The sequence below is a fragment of the Protomyctophum parallelum genome, assembly GCF_964188405.1.
Source record: "Protomyctophum parallelum genome assembly, chromosome: 15".
NCBI lineage: Eukaryota > Metazoa > Chordata > Actinopteri > Myctophiformes > Myctophidae > Protomyctophum > Protomyctophum parallelum.
In genome coordinates this window covers 33654908-33672773 of record NC_139710.1, presented here as the reverse complement: position 1 = coordinate 33672773, position 17866 = coordinate 33654908, and the positions used below count along the sequence as shown (strand labels likewise).

Below are 17866 nucleotides of genomic sequence, written 5' to 3'. Positions count from 1 at the left end.
ACACACACACACACACACACACACACACAGACAGACAGACACAGTGTAGTCAGGCTTACTATTCTGTGACCTGGCTGGAAGCACACACACACACACACACACACACACACACACACACACACACACACACAGACACAGACAGAGAGACACACACACATACACACACAGACAGACACACACAGACAGACACAGACACAGTGTAGTCAGGCTTACTATTCTTTGACCTGGCTGGAAGCGCACACACACACACACACACACACACACACACACACACACACACACACACACACACACACACACACACACTGCCCTAGCTTGCACAGTCTGCTGCTAGAAGCTTTTTATATTTTTTTAAACGAATCTCCACTGTATATTGTCTTTAGACGTTAAATACTGTATCATTTCCACTCTCTGTCTATTTCTTTTTGGAGGATCTGGTCTCAGTGAAAACACTCATGTTGTGTCTGTTACAGTGACGTGCACAGATGGACACTAGGGGATGCTAGAGCACCACCTGCCCTTGCCCTCTGGACAGCAATGTGCCCTTTTGAGGAAAAAAATAAAACCCATTTTTTTTGTACAGTTTGTTGGACCATGGTGACATTGATCAATTCTTGATAAAAAAAAAAGCTTCTAATATATTATATATAAAATCTATAAATCTCACACTATTAAAACCCATTTAGGCCTGACAAAGATTTGAGTTTAAAACTGAATATATATTCAAAGATTTGAGGCAAATTTTCACGATTTTTCAAAAATAGCAGACCTACAAGCTCATAGCGCGGCACTCAGTGCCGTGCTATGAGCTTGTAGATCTGCTATTTTTCAATAGCTAAAGTATAACATAATGCTATAAATCTATCTAATCTATAAATCTCACACTATTAAGGCAACCGGCCGGTTCCACGCACTGCACAAGGTGCCCTTTTTTCACTTGAGCACCTGCCTGGTCTGTTATATCAGTGTATAATACCTCCAGAGCAGAGTCACTGGTCTGTTATATCAGCGTATATAATACCTCCAGAGCAGAGTCACAGGTCTGTTATATCAGCGTATATAATACCTCCAGAGCAGAGTCACTGGTCTGTTATATCAGCATATAATACCTCCAGAGCAGAGTCACTGGTCTGTTATATCAGCATATAATACCTCCAGAGCAGAGTCACTGGTCTGTTATATCAGCGTATATACTGTAATACCTCCAGAGCAGAGTCACTGGTCTGTTATATCAGCATATAATACCTCCAGAGCAGAGTCACTGGTCTGTTATATCAGCGTATATACTGTAATACCTCCAGAGCAGAGTCACTGGTCTGTTATATCAGCATATAATACCTCCAGAGCAGAGTCACTGGTCTGTTATATCAGCGTATATACTGTAATACCTCCAGAGCAGAGTCACTGGTCTGTTATATCAGCATATAATACCTCCAGAGCAGAGTCACTGGTCTGTTATATCAGCGTATATACTGTAATACCTCCAGAGCAGAGTCACTGGTCTGTTATATCAGCATATAATACCTCCAGAGCAGAGTCACTGGTCTGTTATATCAGCGTATATACTGTAATACCTCCAGAGCAGAGTCACTGGTCTGTTATATCAGCATATAATACCTCCAGAGCAGAGTCACTGGTCTGTTATATCAGCGTATATACTGTAATACCTCCAGAGCAGAGTCACTGGTCTGTTATATCAGCATATAATACCTCCAGAGCTGCAGAGTCACAGGCCTGTGCGGTGTGTCACGGCTCCACTGGCCTACATTTACAGTACATTGCTCCACATATTTACATAACCTACTGTATATATGGTTCATATCGTGGTGGAGCACGTGCACGCAGAGATTACCCAGGTCTGCTCTGGTCTTTATACACTGATACTCTGAACGGAGCCCAACAAGCACTCCACTTATTAACCCATTCTGGGCGGAGAACCCCTTTTGGTGTTAGCATTATGTTATGCTTTAGCTATTGAAAAATAGCAGATCTACAAGCTCATAGCGCGCCACCGAGTGGCGCGCTACGAGCTTGTAGGTCTGCTATTTTTTAAAAAATCGTTAAAATGTGTCGCAAATCATTGAATATATATATATATTTCAGAGCGAACATTTTTAACTAAAATATTGGCTACTGGGGGAGGTCCCTGGAACTACATTATTTTGAGATGGGGGGTCTGTGGCCCAATAGAGATAATTCTAGGGTTGCTCAAAGGTTGAGCACCACTGACATAGAAACACAGAAAAATTTTAGGATTTACATTTAGAAGCATTTTTTTTATCGACCTCAGTCCAAAATGGGCTAAATAGATTATTCATTGTGTGAAACGGCTGCTTAACCATAAGTGGGGTTGTTTATTAGCGCTGCAGAGCTGGACTGTTAGTCTAGTGTCTGATAAACGTATGGCTGCGTTTCAACAGACATTTTTAGAAAATCTGATCTCAGGTCAGAATGGGACTGTCAATTAAATGTCACACATGCCTTTCTCCTCTCCTCCATCCTCCTGCCCCCTCCAGGTCTGACCCCTTCCGGAGCTTCGTGGACTACTGCCTCCTGAAGCTTCCTCAGGACAGACCCTCGTCGGGGGAGCTGCTTCGAGTGAGTATACACTTCCTCTGTGCTGTGACCTCACTTCCTGTCTCGGTTCGATCAGTCCCCCGAGCTATGTTGGAGGATGAGTCACTGACTCCTCCTCCTCCTCCCACCCCCAACCCACGGCCTCGCTGACGTGTGAACGCACGCACGCACACACACACACAGATCCCTCCACAAACACCCCACGGGGAATAGGTTGTTCTCTCTCTCTCTCCATCTCTGCCAGGAGATTGTTTTTTGTCCCCCTGTCTGTCCATCTGTCTGTCTGTCCGTCCGTCTGTCTGACCGTCTGTCTGTCCGGAGATTGGCTGCATGCTCATGGGCAGGCAGACAGACAGGGGTGCAGTACTTAGTTTAGACAGTTCTTGGTTTAGACTAGTCATTTGGTTAGACCAGTCATTAGTCCTACAACTACAACCTATCGCAAACCCTCACCCTAAACCTAACCTCCCACGGGGCAGCACACCTAAACCTAACCTTAACCCATGTCTAACCAATGACTAGTCTAAACCTAACCTCCCACGGGGCAGCACACCTAAACCTAACCTTAACCCATGTCTAACCAATGACTAGTCTAAACTAATTATGCACCCTGACAGACAGACGTGAGCAGCCAATCTCCGGCACCATTGGACAGCGGTCCATCTGTTGTTTCTGCGTGAAACGTTTGAGAGAGAGAGAGAGAGAGAGAGGATAGTTGTTTAGAGTTTAAACTAGATGAAGTAGGAATGTTAAAAATACCATAGTACCGAAACAATGTAATTCATTAGTAAACAATATCCTGAAATAGCATTGGGTTAATTTGGGTTCCATCATTGGGTTAATTTGGGTTCCATCATTGGGTTAATTTGGGTTCCATCATTGGTATTCACATACTCACCTTTTTATCATTATATATAGCTCACCATTTCATTGCACAAAATAATTGTATCACTTTGAAAATGAACTATATAACAGTGCATGAATTTGACACACTACACTGATGAACGCAGGGAAGCTGGAAGTACCCTCACTAAAAACGCCGGGACAACGCTCCACACGTCCCAAACTCTTCTCCCTTCTGGCTCCAAAACTGTGGAATGCACTTCCCATTGCAGTCAGAACTGCAGCATCACTCCCAATCTTCCGCCGTAGCCTGAAAACCCACCTTTTCAGACTCCATCATGGCCCTTAGCACTTACCCTAAACCCTTAGATAGCATTTCTGTTGGATTATATAGCATTTGATACAGACTTATAGCATGTTATGTAGACAGCACTGTAATTGTATTGTATGTAGTCATAGCACGCCATAGTACACATATATAGCATAGTAGTAAAGATGTATAGTTTATATGTATAGTGTATGTATAGTTTCACTATATAAATATTCCACTGTTACTTTCTTAGCTTACGCATGTTTCATGATAAATGCTTTTTATGTGATGTATTCCCATGCTTTGTTCTTGCTTAAATGTAAGTCGCTCTGGATTAAGAGCGTCTGCTAAATGCCTAAATTGTAAATTGTAAATTGATGAAGACACCATGTTAAGCAGAACGATGAAGACATTGATGAAGAACTTTTCTCCGGTATCCCTTCCAGTAGGCCAAGGAACAACCTCTTTCAAATGTAACCCCATGGTAGATCTACTGTATAACAGGCCCATTTACGCTTTGTCTGTGAACCGTAGTAGGCTGTAAGACAACAGGCTTCTTTCTACTCGCACAGGTAGCAAACCTGGCCTGGCAGAGATCTGCGGCTCAGAGGAGCAGAGTTGATTTCGACGACTAAAACTAAGACGAAAAATGTTCGTCGACTACCTTTTTTTCACTGAGGAAAACTAAATGGAAACTAAATGAAAACTAAGCTATGACGACTAAAACTAAGACTAAATATACTGACGATTTCGTCAACAAATAAAAACTAGACTAAAATGTTAGGAAGGGACTAGTGGATAAGATATCCAGTATACGTCATTTTACAATTAACACTTTTTTTTTGTCAACAAAAAAAAGTAATTCAGCCCTGTCTGAATTACATGCAGTCCCCGGAGAAGAGATCCAGTTTATGTTTGGTTGCACTCAGGTTCTGCGCTCTGATAATAGCAGATCTACAAGCACACAACGTGTTGCGCTATAGTAGTGTGATATTAGTGTTCGCAGTTTTGGTTTGATTTCAACCAGTATTTAACCTTTTCATTACATTTATATAAATACTATATATATAAAAAAAATAAAAACTATATATATTATATATATATATATATATATATATATATATATATATATATATATATATATAAAAGGTACACATTGGTATTGGCATCAACATAATACTTACAGCACCAAAGTAGCTTCAAATAATTAGTGGAGTTCAGGGGTCATATCGCCGTGTGTGTGTGCGTGTGCACGTGTGTGCATGTGCGGCCGCTGTAGTGTTTCTGCGTAACTGAGGAGTTGATCTTTTTGTTTTGCGTGACCCTCAGGTAATCCTTTTGGCCTCTCAACAGTTTTATGTTGTGGGGAATCACGTTCCAGCTGTTATATAGCCCACCACTGGAAACATTCACACTCGCCTGGCAGAGAGAGGGAGAAGGGATCAGACAGAGTTAACTCATTCTAGGCTTTTAAAAATAGCAGATCTACAAGCAGATCTACGAGCTTGTATATAGGTCTGCTATTTTTGAGAAATCGTGAAAATGTGGTGCAAATCTTTGAATATATATTCTTTCAGAGCGAACGTTTTTAACTCAAATCAGGCCCAAATGTCTTAAGGGGGCCTCGTCAGGGCCACGGGGGTAGGGGATCCTAGCAGGGCCATGGGGGCAGCTTACCCTGCTAGGATCTGAGGCAGGGGAAGCTGCCCTCATGGCCCTGCCTGGGATCCTAGCAGGGCCAGGGGGGGCAGCTTCCCCTGCTAGGATCCTAGCAGGGCCATGGGGGCAGCTTCCCCTGCTAGGATCCTATAGGGCCATGGGGGCAGCTTCCCCTGCTAGGATCCTATAGGGCCATGGGGGCAGCTTCCCCTGCTAGATCCTATAGGGCCATGGGGGCAGCTTCCCCTGCTAGGATCCTAGCAGGGCCATGGGGGCAGCTTCCCCTGCTAGGATCCTAGCAGGGCCATGGGGGCAGCTTCCCCTGCTAGGATCCTAGCAGGGCCATGAGGGCAGCTTCCCCTGCTAGGATCCTAGCAGGGCCATGAGGGCAGCTTCCCCTGCTAGGATCCTAGCAGGGCCATGAGGGCAGCTTCCCCTGCTAGATCCTATAGGGCCATGGGGGCAGCTTCCCCTGCTAGGATCCTAGCAGGGCCATGGGGGCAGCTTCCCCTGCTAGGATCCTATAGGGCCATGGGGGCAGCTTCCCCTGCTAGGATCCTAGCAGGGCCATGGGGGCAGCTTCCCCTGCTAGGATCCTAGCAGGGCCATGGGGGCAGCTTCCCCTGCTAGGATCCTAGCAGGGCCATGGGGGCAGCTTCCCCTGCTAGGATCCTAGCAGGGCCATGGGGGCAGCTTCCCCTGCTAGATCCTATAGGGCCATGGGGGTAGGGGATCCGAGGCAGGGGATCTGAATCCACTCCCTATAACATCCGTTCGACCCAAATCCTGACTGGAAACCCATTAAAGGGAGCTAAATACCAAACAGACTTTGGGATCAGTGTCGAGGGGTCTTCACTGGGAGCGAGGGGGGGGGGGGGGGGGCACTCATTAATACCGTGCATGCACACACACACTCTGCTCCAAGCTCTTTAAGGGGAAATCGGGTTACTAATCTGTCCCTGATCTATCGGTGTTCTTGCTTTGGGTTTCAATCTCTCTCTCTCTCTCTCACTCTCTCTCTCTCTCTCTCTCTCTCTCTCTCTCTCTCTCTCTCTCTCTCTCTCTCTCTCTCTCTCTCTCTCTCTACCGTATCCAAGAATAAAACTAATGTATATATATTTAATAGTGCTATACATTACACTCCCACCTAAACAACCACCGTCTTAAATCATCATCATAATCTTTGGACCGCCGTGGAGAACATATGGACCTCACAATGAGCCACGCCAGACTTCCCAGTCCATACTAGTTCCTGCTTTACTGATGCATGTGTCCCTATAGCGATGACATCATGTGTCCCTATAGCGATGACATCATGTGTCCCTAGCGATGACATCATGTGTCCCTATAGCGATGACATCATGTGTCCCTATAGCGATGACATCATGTGTCCCTATAGCGATGACATCATGTGTCCCTATAGCGATGACATCATGTGTCCCTATAGCGATGACATCATGTGTCCCTATAGCGATGACATCATGTGTCCCTATAGCGATGACATCATGTGTCCCTATAGCGATGACATCATGTGTCCCTATAGCGATGACATCATGTGTCCCTATAGCGATGACATCATGTGTCCCTATAGCGATGACATTATGTGTCCCTATAGCGATGACATCATGTGTCCCTATAGCGATGACATCATGTGTCCCTATAGCGATGACATCATGTGTCCCTATAGCGATGACATCATGTGTCCCTATTGTGTCCCTATAGCGATGACATCATGTGTCCCTAGCGATGACATTATGTGTCCCTATAGCGATGACATCATGTGTCCCTAGCGATGACATCATGTGTCCCTATAGCGATGACATCATGTGTCCCTATAGCGATGACATCATGTGTCCCTATAGTGATGACATAATGTGTCCCTATAGCGATGACATCAGGGAACGACCGTTTTCTACCTCTGGTCTGCTTCAATTAAGGAAGCAAATATTTAGGACGAACCGTCGAGCCGATTCCACTTTATAGCTCTGAGACATGGACACTTTCATTCAAAGAAATGAGAGAAACGGCTGGATGGCACGTATACACCGTTAAATCAAAATGGCAAAGACCCATGCTGAATCACCCCCCACCCCACACCACACACACACACACGCACACACCCCTGGCAAGAGGCTACTAATGATGTCGTAGACATGAAGTCAGGGTTTAGGATTGCGTGGGAATAGAATAACCCATGGCTCCTTCCTAGGATCCTACGGTAGTATGGGTTTGATTTCCTCCTCTTTTTCTCTCTCTCTCTCTCTTGGTGGGATTATCCCAGAGATAACTATACTCTCTCTATCTCTCTCCCAGCTCTGAGGTTGATGGAACGGAACACAGCCAGCCAGCAGCCCCCCCCCCCACAACCCCCCCAGCCCCCCCACTCCCCTCCCCTCCAACCCCCCAAACCAAAGCTGCGAACACTATACTATAGCGCAACACGTTGTGAGCTTGTAGATCTGCTATTATCAGAGCGCAAAACCTGAGTGCAACCAAACATAAACTGGATCTCTTCTCCACTATATAGTCCTTCACTTATATTTTAGACCGTCCTGTCCTGTCCTGTCCTGCCCTGCCCTGCCCTGCGCCGGAAATGGCCGCTAGTCTACAAGCCCATGACGCGCCACGGCAAGCTTGTTGTATATATATATGTTGTGCCCACGGGGGAGTCGGGGGGGGGGGGGGGGGGGGGGGGAGTCGGACACACACACGCGATGGAAGTCTAATATAAATCAGGCTTTACTACTACAGCCCCATTATGGTATCAGACAGATCATCGTCAGACACTGTGTGGACAGAATTAATTTAAATAGACTATATATATGTGTGTGTGTGTGTGTGTGTGTGTGTATATATATATACACACACAGCGCAGGCTATATATATATATATATATATATATATATATATATATATATATATATATATATATATATATATATATATATGTGTATGTATTTGTGTATATATATATATATATATAATATAGTGTCTACAATGTTAGTTTTCCTCCATCCTCTCTCTCAGGCTCAACCACGGGTCCATTTCACCGATAGATATTTCATGAATGAGTACATGTGCAGGTGTGTGTGCGTGCATATGCGCCTGCGCTTATATACACGTGTGTGTGTGGGGAGAGAGAGAGAGAGAGGGGTGGGGGCTGGGGGGGGGGGGGGGGGGGCATGGATTACATGTGTCTGGTGTACTACTACAGCAGCATGTGAGAAAGGGGGGAGCGGGGGGGCGGGGGCTCAGGGTTTCCAATGATGAGCCGCTATAGGCAGGCTGAGCAACCTGCTCATGGCGCCCTCTAGTGACCACTGGAGTTGTGGCGCTTTGTAGGAGTTCAAAGTGAGATGAATGGAAGGAGAGGTGGATTTGTATGTTTTGTAATAATACAAATTAAATTAAATTAAATACAAAGTAACTATAGTAACTAAAGTTGTCAACTATCTGTAGTAGAGCCTCTGAGATGTACATGTAGGCTACTTGAAAATTTGACACACTCAAGTAAAGTGCAAATAAACCTAAAAATTCAAACTCAAACTTCCCTCTGGTAGACGGTACAAAGTACCAAAAGCTAACCATAACATCTTTAAAAAGAATCCTTCATTCCTAATCATTCCTAATCTAAATGTCTCGCTAGATTTTTTTTATTTTTATGTATTTGCCACTGTGTGTTGTCCTGCATTTTTTGCCATGAAGATAATTGTGTAAGTGTTGTTACTGTTTTGTTGCTGTTTGTTGTTGTTTGAGACCGAAGACAAATTGCCACATTGTGGACAATAAATGAAACTAACTAACTCAAATTGTACTACTTCTATGTCTGACTGACTGTCCTCCGTTCCTTCTCTCCCCGTACCGTACCGTACCGTACCGTACGTACTGTACCCCTCACTGCAGCATGACTTTGTGCGTCGGGAGCGCCCGCCGCGCGTCCTGGTGGAGCTCATCCAGAGGACCAAGGACGCGGTGCGAGAGCTGGACAACCTGCAGTACCGCAAGATGAAGAAGATCCTCTACCAGGAGAAGCACAGCATGGGGGAGAGCCAGGAGGACGAGGAGGAGGTAACCCCTAACCCCTTAACCCTAACCCCCTAACCCCTTAACCCTAACCCCCTAACCCTAACCCCCTAACCCACGGCCCCATGGGAGAGAGCCCGGAGGACGAGGAGGAGGTAACCCCTAACCCCTTAACCCTAACCCCCTAACCCCTTAACCCTAACCCCCTAACCCCTTAACCCTAACCCTAACCCTAACACCCTAACCCACGGCCCCATGGGAGAGAGCCCGGAGGACGAGGAGGAGGTAACCCCTAACCCCTTAACCCTAACCCCCTAACCCCTTAACCCTAACCCCCTAACCCCTTAACCCTAACCCTAACACCCTAACCCACGGCCCCATGGGAGAGAGCCCGGAGGACGAGGAGGAGGTAACCCCGCCCTAACCAGTGTTGTTTTTGTAGACTAAAACTAAGACGAAAAATGTTCGTCGACTACCTTTTTTCACTGACTAAAACTAAATAAAAACTAAATAAAAACGAATCTATGATGACTAAAACTAAGACTAAATATACTGACAATTTCGTCAACAAATAAAAACTAGACTAAAATGTTAGTAAGGGACCAGTGGACAAGAGATCCAGTTTTCTGCTATTTTCAGCATGCAACCAACGTGTAAAATATGTCATTACAACGACATCAAGGCCTATCAAAACACATTTTAGTCGACTAAATCAACTGTAGATTTAGTCGACTAAAATCGTATGACATTTAGTCGACTAAAACTAGACTAAACACTAGAACATTCAAGGTGACTAAAATGTGACTAAAACTAAGTGAAAACTATTCAAGAGACTATGACTAAAACTAAAATAGAAATTTGCTGCCAAAAACAACACTGCCCCTAACCCCCTAACCCACGGCCCCCCATAATTACACAATCTCTACATTTTAATAGAGAGACTGGAGCACTGGATTGGGATTAATGACCTGGCACTCTCCTGGCTGAGCTCCTACCTTATGGGTAGGAGTTTGTCTGTCACTATTGGAGAGGCCTCCTCCTCTCGGGCCCCCTTCACCTGCGGAGTCCCACAGGGTTCAATCCTAGGGACACTCCTATTCAGTATTTATATGCTTCCCATTGGCAACATCATTCGCACCCATAAGATAAACTTTCACTGCTACGTGGACGACACCCAGCTTTACTTTCCATTAAAACCCGGCTCAGGCAACTTGTCACCTCTTTTGGCCTGTCTCTCAAAGTCTGGATCACACAGAATTTCCTTCAACTAAACCAGTCAAAAACAGAGATAATTTTATTCGGCCCCCCTACTTCAACTCTCCTATTACACTCACAACTTGGTTCCCTTTCCTCAAATGTCACACCTGCAGCCTGCAATCTCGGTGTGATTTTTGACTTTCAATAAACAGGTAGCAACAGTTGTACAATCATGCTATTTCCAACTAAGAAATATTGCAAAAATCAAGCCTTTCCTACATACATGTCCTCATTTCATCACGCCTCGACTACTGCAATTCCCTCTACTCCGGCCTTAGTAAGAAAATCACATCCCGCCTACAGTTAATCCAAAATTCTGCAGAGAATGATTACTGATTACCAATACCAAGAAACGAGACCATATTACACCTGTACTTGCGACTCTGCACTGGCTGCCGGTGAGCGCCAGATGCGACTTCATTTTATAAAGCCTTGAACGGACTGGCCCCTACCTACATCCTAGAAATGCTGTCCCCACCTAAATCTAAACACATCCTCAGATCTTCAGATAAGGCCCTACTTGAGATCCCTAGGACGAACCTAGTCACCAGAGGTGGTCGGGCCTTTAACTGCTGCTATTTTGTCTTCTTTTCTTTTTGTGTTTCTCGTTTTTAAACTGTTCTTGATTGTGATTTGCTATATGTTGCTTGTGTTTTTTAACCTTGAACTGTACAGCACTTTGGAACCTTGTTCTGAAAGGTGGTATATAAATAAAGTTCATTCATTATCATACAGGACAGCGAGGTGGCCAGCTGTAAGATGAACAGCCTGTCTTAACTACAGTGGCGTTCCAATGTCTCTGACACAAACCCTCTCTCTCTGTCTCTCTCTGTCCTGTCCCTGTCCCGTCCTCCCAGGACAAGGACAACAGCCTGGGCAGCAACCACTCGGCCCCCAGCACGTCGGTCTTAACTACAGTGGCGTTCCAATTAGGAGTGTCAAAAAATCGATTCGAATTAGAATCCGTTATGAACAATTCAAAATCGATTCATAATTTCCATAAAATCTTTTTTTTTTCTTTTTCTTTTTTGTTACAGGAGTTTTCACTACATGGTGTTTGTGATATGAAATTTAAGTTTACCCTAATCACAGTAAACATGTCTTCAGTCATTTTCAAGTTACTGTAGTATAGTCACTTCAGTTGGCTGGAGTAGAAGTGATGAATTCCTATGTATTGAATCGAGAATCGTTTTGAATAGAGAATAGTTTTGAATCTGAAAAGAAAAAGCTTTTGAATTAAAAAAAAAAACGTTTTTCGATTGAGAATCGAGTTGAATAAAAAAAAAATGATTTTGAATCGAATCGTGACCCCAAGAATCGGAATCGAATCGTGGGACACCCAAGGATTCACAGCCCTAGTTCCAATGTCTCTGACACAAACCCTCTCTCTCTGTCTCTCTCTGTCCCTGTCCTCCCTGTCCCCCCAGGACAAGGACAACAGCCTGGGCAGCAACCACTCCGTCCCCAGCATGTCGGTCTTAACTACAGTGGCGTTCCAATGTCTCTGACCCTAACCCTCTCTCTCTGTCCCCTTCCTCCCCGTCCCCCAGGACAAGGACAACAGCCTGGGCAGCAACCACTCCGTCCCCAGCATGTCGGTCTTAACTACAGTGGCGTTCCAATGTCTCTGACCCTAACCCTCTCTCTCTGTCCCGTCCCCGTCCCCCAGGACAAGGACAACAGCCTGGGCAGCAACCACTCGGTCCCCAGCACGTCGGTGAGCACGGGCAGCCAGAGCAGCAGCGTCAACAGCATGCAGGAGGTGCTTAACGAGGACGACGACGGCAGCTGCTCTGACATGTGTGTCCACCACCACCGCGACTATGACATCACGCTGGACCACTCCTCCTCCTCGCCGCATCACAAGAAGGTAGCGAGAGAGAGAGAGAGAGACCTGTGTGTGTGTGTGTGTGTGTGTGTGTGTGGGTGGTAGAGGAGGCTGAAACAACAGCCAAAAAGGAACACGCACATCCAACTAGATGGATTAAACAAAGTCACAAGTACCGAAATGCTAAAATAAATCTGCACACCATTTTAGGCTTCCAGAACTTTCTTTATTTAAAGTTGGTATAACATTTCGAGCCGTAGACCTTCCTCAGACCTTCAGGTCTTGAGGACCCCCTGGAACTCCCTCAGGGACCCCTGGTGGTCCCCGGACCCCACTTTGGGAGGAACCACTGTGCTAATGGACACATGGACAGGTTTCCGGTAGACATGCAGACATACAGATCAGCAGATTCCGACTGGCAGATTTCTGGTCTAGATTGTGCTTTTAACCCCCTTGTGGCCAAGAGCACGTCAGGCCCATAGACTGCCATGTTAATTGACGTGTTAAATCAACAAATCCCTCGTGGCCAATGACGTGATAGACGTGGTAGACGTACTGCCCTGTCAGTACGTCTTTTTATAACAAAATATTGCAATTTTTTGACATTCTTTTAATTATTTTTATGTAATCTACCAAAAACCAGCCGAAACCCGCGCGATCGTGCACTATCGTGCACGCGCGCCGTCTCTATGTGATCCGCGGCAAAAAATGTGATATTTTGGGATGTTCCTGGCCGTTTTTAAGCTTAATTTGACTAAGTTATGAAAAAGCTAATGTTAGCTTAGCAATCCGGACAGCCAAGCTATGTGTTTGGGGTCAAAGTTCCCTTTGATGTTTTCCTCCGTTTGACAGGAAGTGATGTAGGCAGATTTGACACTTTAGCCAAAATCAGCATAATGGTACGTTCCCGCCATCTGGTGGCAATTCTGAGTATTACTTTGAAAGTGAAAGTAAAACGTGATGTATTTTATTTAGATCACTGATCTGCAATTTGCATTAAAATGACGAATTAAGAAATGGGGCATTGGCCAGATTTGGCGACTTTTTTAATGGCAATCGAAAAATGTGAGATATGACCACAATGTCACGAAATGTCTCATTTTATAGCTCCAAGTCACTACTTTACAATGAAAAATAATTATGATTATAGCTTGTTCCATCGTTTACTTATAAGCTTTTTAGTAGACCTTGGTTTCAGTGATAAGTCAAACCAAGGTGTACTAAAATGCTTATAAGTAAACGATGGAACATGCTAGGAACATAATTTACGTTGTAAACTAGAGACGTGCAGCTTTAAAATGAGATATTTCGTGACATTGTGGTCATATCGCACATTATTCTATTGTCATTCAAAAAGTCAGCCAAAGCTGGCCTAAGGCACAATAAGATGTTATTAAGGTTGGCCACTTGGCCATAAGAGGGTTAAATCTAGAGAAGAAATCTGCCAGACAGAGTCTGCTTCTGGTGCTGACAGCTACAGCGAGGCAACGCCCACCCATCCCAACACTCTCCTCCTTAAAATAAACAAAAACAAACACTTGGTGTGTGTCAGCAATGCTCAGCATCAGCAGGGACTGTCATTTGGCTCCGATCAGCTCTGATGGCCCTGATGATGATGACCGCCTAAGCCTGCAGTGCAGACACCCTGTTACATGTATTTTTTCAGAATGGACAAAATTATTATAATTTTTCAATACAGAATGAGATCATAATATCGACATCGGTAATATCGGTTATCGGCCATAACAGCAATTAATTATATCAGATATCGATATTGGCACACAGTACGTTCACACATGCAGTACAGTGTGTCGTCATTGTTCTTTGTATATGATTTACTACAGCAAGGAATGCAGCGACAATATGTCTGGATACACAAATCCAATCTGATCGCTTTGCAAATCAAAGTGTGGAAACTAAAGATCCTATTTGAGGAACAAAGGAGAGTTGCCTGGAGACGGAACTAAGCCTCGGAGAGAGAGAACGAGAGAACGAGAGAACGAGAGAGAACAAGAGAGAACGAGAGAACGAGAGAGAACGAGAGAACGAGAGAACGAGAGAACGAGAGAACGAGAGAGAACAAGAGAGAACGAGAGAACGAGAGAGAACGAGAGAACGAGAGAACGAGAGAACGAGAGAACGAGAGAGAACAAGAGAGAACGAGAGAACGAGAGAGAACGAGAGAACGAGAGAACGAGAGAACGAGAGAACGAGAGAGAACGAGAGAACGGCCGACCGCCATGTGTTGGTTTAAGGAGCTGTCGGCGGGAACGAGATAGCATAATGGAAGCAGTGCCACACACACACACACACACACACACACACACACACACACACACACACACACACACACACACATACACACACACAGTGTGTGTGTGTATGTGTGTGTGTGTGTGTGTGTGTGTAGAAGCAGTGTGTGTGTGTGTGTGTGTGTGTGTGTGTGTCACACACACACACACACACACACACACACACACACTGCTTCTACACACACACACACACACACACACACACACACACACACACACACACACACACACACACACACTGCTACTACACACACACACACACACACACACACACACACACACACACACACACACTGCTTCTTCAAACACACACACACACACACACACACACACATTTCCTTGCCTAGTTTACTAGTCGACTAGTAGACTAGATGTTTAACTACCTATTATGTTAACCCCCCCACCCCCCCCCCCCCCTTTTTTCTCATCAACTAGTCAACTAGTACCAACAAGGTCGACTAGTTGTGGACTAGTTGAATAGTCGACTAGTTGAATAGTCGACTAGTTGAATAGTCGACTAGTTGAATAGTCAACTAGTACCAACAAGGTCGACTAGTAGGGGCACGGTGGCACAGTCGGTAGTGCTGTCGCCTCACAGCTAGAAGGTCCTGGGTTCGATTCCCGCTCGGGACGCTGTGGGTATTGGTGGCGTGTTTCCTCCTCCGCGTCATCCGTGCCCATACCCGAAGGCGGGTTTGGCGAAAGGGCCTTTCTGTGTGGAGTTTGCATGTGTCCCCCTAGGGTAGGTACCCTCACAAAAAACATGCAGTAATCCTGGTCACTAAACTGCCTCCCCCTGGCCAGCCGGGGCGCCTGATGGAGGGGAATGGAACTGGTCACTAAACTGCCTCCCCCTGGCCAGCCGGGGCGCCTGATGGAGGGGAAAGGAACTGGTTGGAATAACGTGTTCCTTCCACGTGCTACGTCCAACCAGGGAAACTCCCCCCCTGTCAGGTGTAAAGGAGCAACTTGGACACTCAGGCATGAAGGAAGCATGAGTTCAAGTCCGTTGCTCTCCCCTTGTCCCCCATATATGGGGACTAGGTTGGTGGAGGGTGTGTAGAGCCCAGGATCAGACAATTTGACACAGGGGTGAAAAATGGGTTACACAATCGTGGGATAAAAAAAATATATTAAAAAAAAAACAAGGTCGACTAGTTGATTTAATAGTCGACTAGTTGAATAGTCAAATTGTACCAACAAGGTCGACTAGTGGATTTACTAGTCGACTAGTTGCATAATCGACTAGTTGCTTAAAGCCCTAGCTTCAACGCCTTGTTGAAAGTTGAAACCATCAGACACATTCACGGGTTGAGAATCACTGCTAGAGCCGTGAAAATCTTCTCTCATGGGGGGGGGGGGTCCTTGGCATATCTTTTCAAATAGGGGTTCGCGGGTTAATTGTCAATTTGGGGCGTCCTCGACATGAACAGGTTTGGGCAGCACTGTGTTCGTAGACACCTCTACTGTGTTCGTAGACACCTCTACAAAACACACCATTTCTTGGTAAGAAATGTATTCCCAGATCTGACATTATTATTATTCTGACCCTTTTTGCCTTTCAGGAACACCTCTACACCTGGGACGACCCCCACAGGGACCCCCGTCCGGAGCTGAGACCCGTCTCCTCGGACAAGAGCAGCCAGGCTCACAGCTACAAGAACCAAAGTCGCTTCGCCACCATCAAGTCGGCCTCACTGGTCAGTTTTCCCATAATCCTTCAAGAATATAAAAATCACACTCCCGATGATGTGCTGGTTGGTGCCTTGCATGGCTTCCGCCGCAATCGGTGTATGAATGTGTGTGTGAATGGGTGAATGTATAATGCACATGTAAAGTGCCTTGGATAAAGGTGCTATTTACCATTTACCATTACATACTTGGTTGTGTCTTATCGGCCACAAAGGTCCTTAATTGGGGGCACGTTTTTTGATAAAGCATTTTAATATCGAGCTCTGTTCGGCGCAGTGCATTGAAAAGGAGAGAGAGAGAGAGAGAGAGAGAGAGAGAGAAAGAGAGAGAGAGAGAGAGAGAGAGAGTGGTTCTTCTAGCTAGTGAGGAGATTGTTCACAGGTATTGTGGATACTTTATGTAGTTTTCAGCCAAAGCAGACCTGCTCTGCGTCTCTCTCTGTCTCTCTCTGCCTGTACTGAGGCTGCAGGGAGAGAGAGAGGCTAGCGGTGATGTCATGTCTCGCCGACAAAGGATCCACAATGGATGAAAACATCGCCCCGACGGAGGGTGTATATGATCACGTTTTCGTGTGTGTGTGTGTGTGTGTGTGTGTGTCCGTTCCCTGCAGCGGTTCCTCTGAACAGTCACGTTCCACGACGCTATAATTTATCGATTTATTTAACTCTGGGAAGAATGTATGGAATGCTGTCACGTCATCATGTGACAGCATGCTGTGCTCTCTGGCTCTTCCTTCACCTGTTCATTAATTAAAGTCAATTTCAATTCAATTTCCAATTCAAAGGAGCTTTATTGGCATGAGAAAACGTATGTTTAACATTGCCAAAGCAAAAGTGAAAACAAGACAATCAAAATAAATCAATTGTATGTACAAATAAATATTGGATATAAATAGGAATTAAATAAAGGCGTAAACAGAGCTGTGTTACATTAACACTTTGGGGTATAATACTATCTTGTGAAACTCTAAAAAGACTGTGCATTTTCTGTCAGAGGTAGTTATACATCCATAGAGAGACACGTTGGCTTTATACTTTTGAAAGTTGACATCAGTATTTCAGTGTTTGTGCATTCACTTATAGTATGCAAAACATCTGCGACAAATATAGCAGCGATTTATTCAAATGTATTTGAATTAAAGTTTTGTTGCTCTGTTTATATAACAGTATTTATGAGGTCATTCGCTGTAAACACAAAACCTTATTTGTCTTTTACTTTCATCTTTAATCGTCCCACATCTATGCTTCCTGGTGGCATTCTCTTCTCTTCTCTTCTCTTCTCTTCTCTCTCTTCTCTTCTCTTCTCTTCTCTTCTCTTCTCTTCTCTTCTCTTCTCTTCTCTTCTCTTCTCTTCTCTTCTCTTCTC

General features: G+C 45.1%; 1 protein-coding gene across 1 annotated transcript in view; it reads left to right on the top strand.

Annotated features, from left to right (window-relative positions):
* Positions 1–17866, top strand: part of taok3a (TAO kinase 3a) — a 98110-nt gene that overhangs the window by 27212 nt on the left and 53032 nt on the right. The window contains 1 exon segment of the mRNA XM_083784376.1: positions 2517–2598. Within this exon segment, the coding sequence (XP_083640502.1) occupies positions 2517–2598 (82 nt within the window).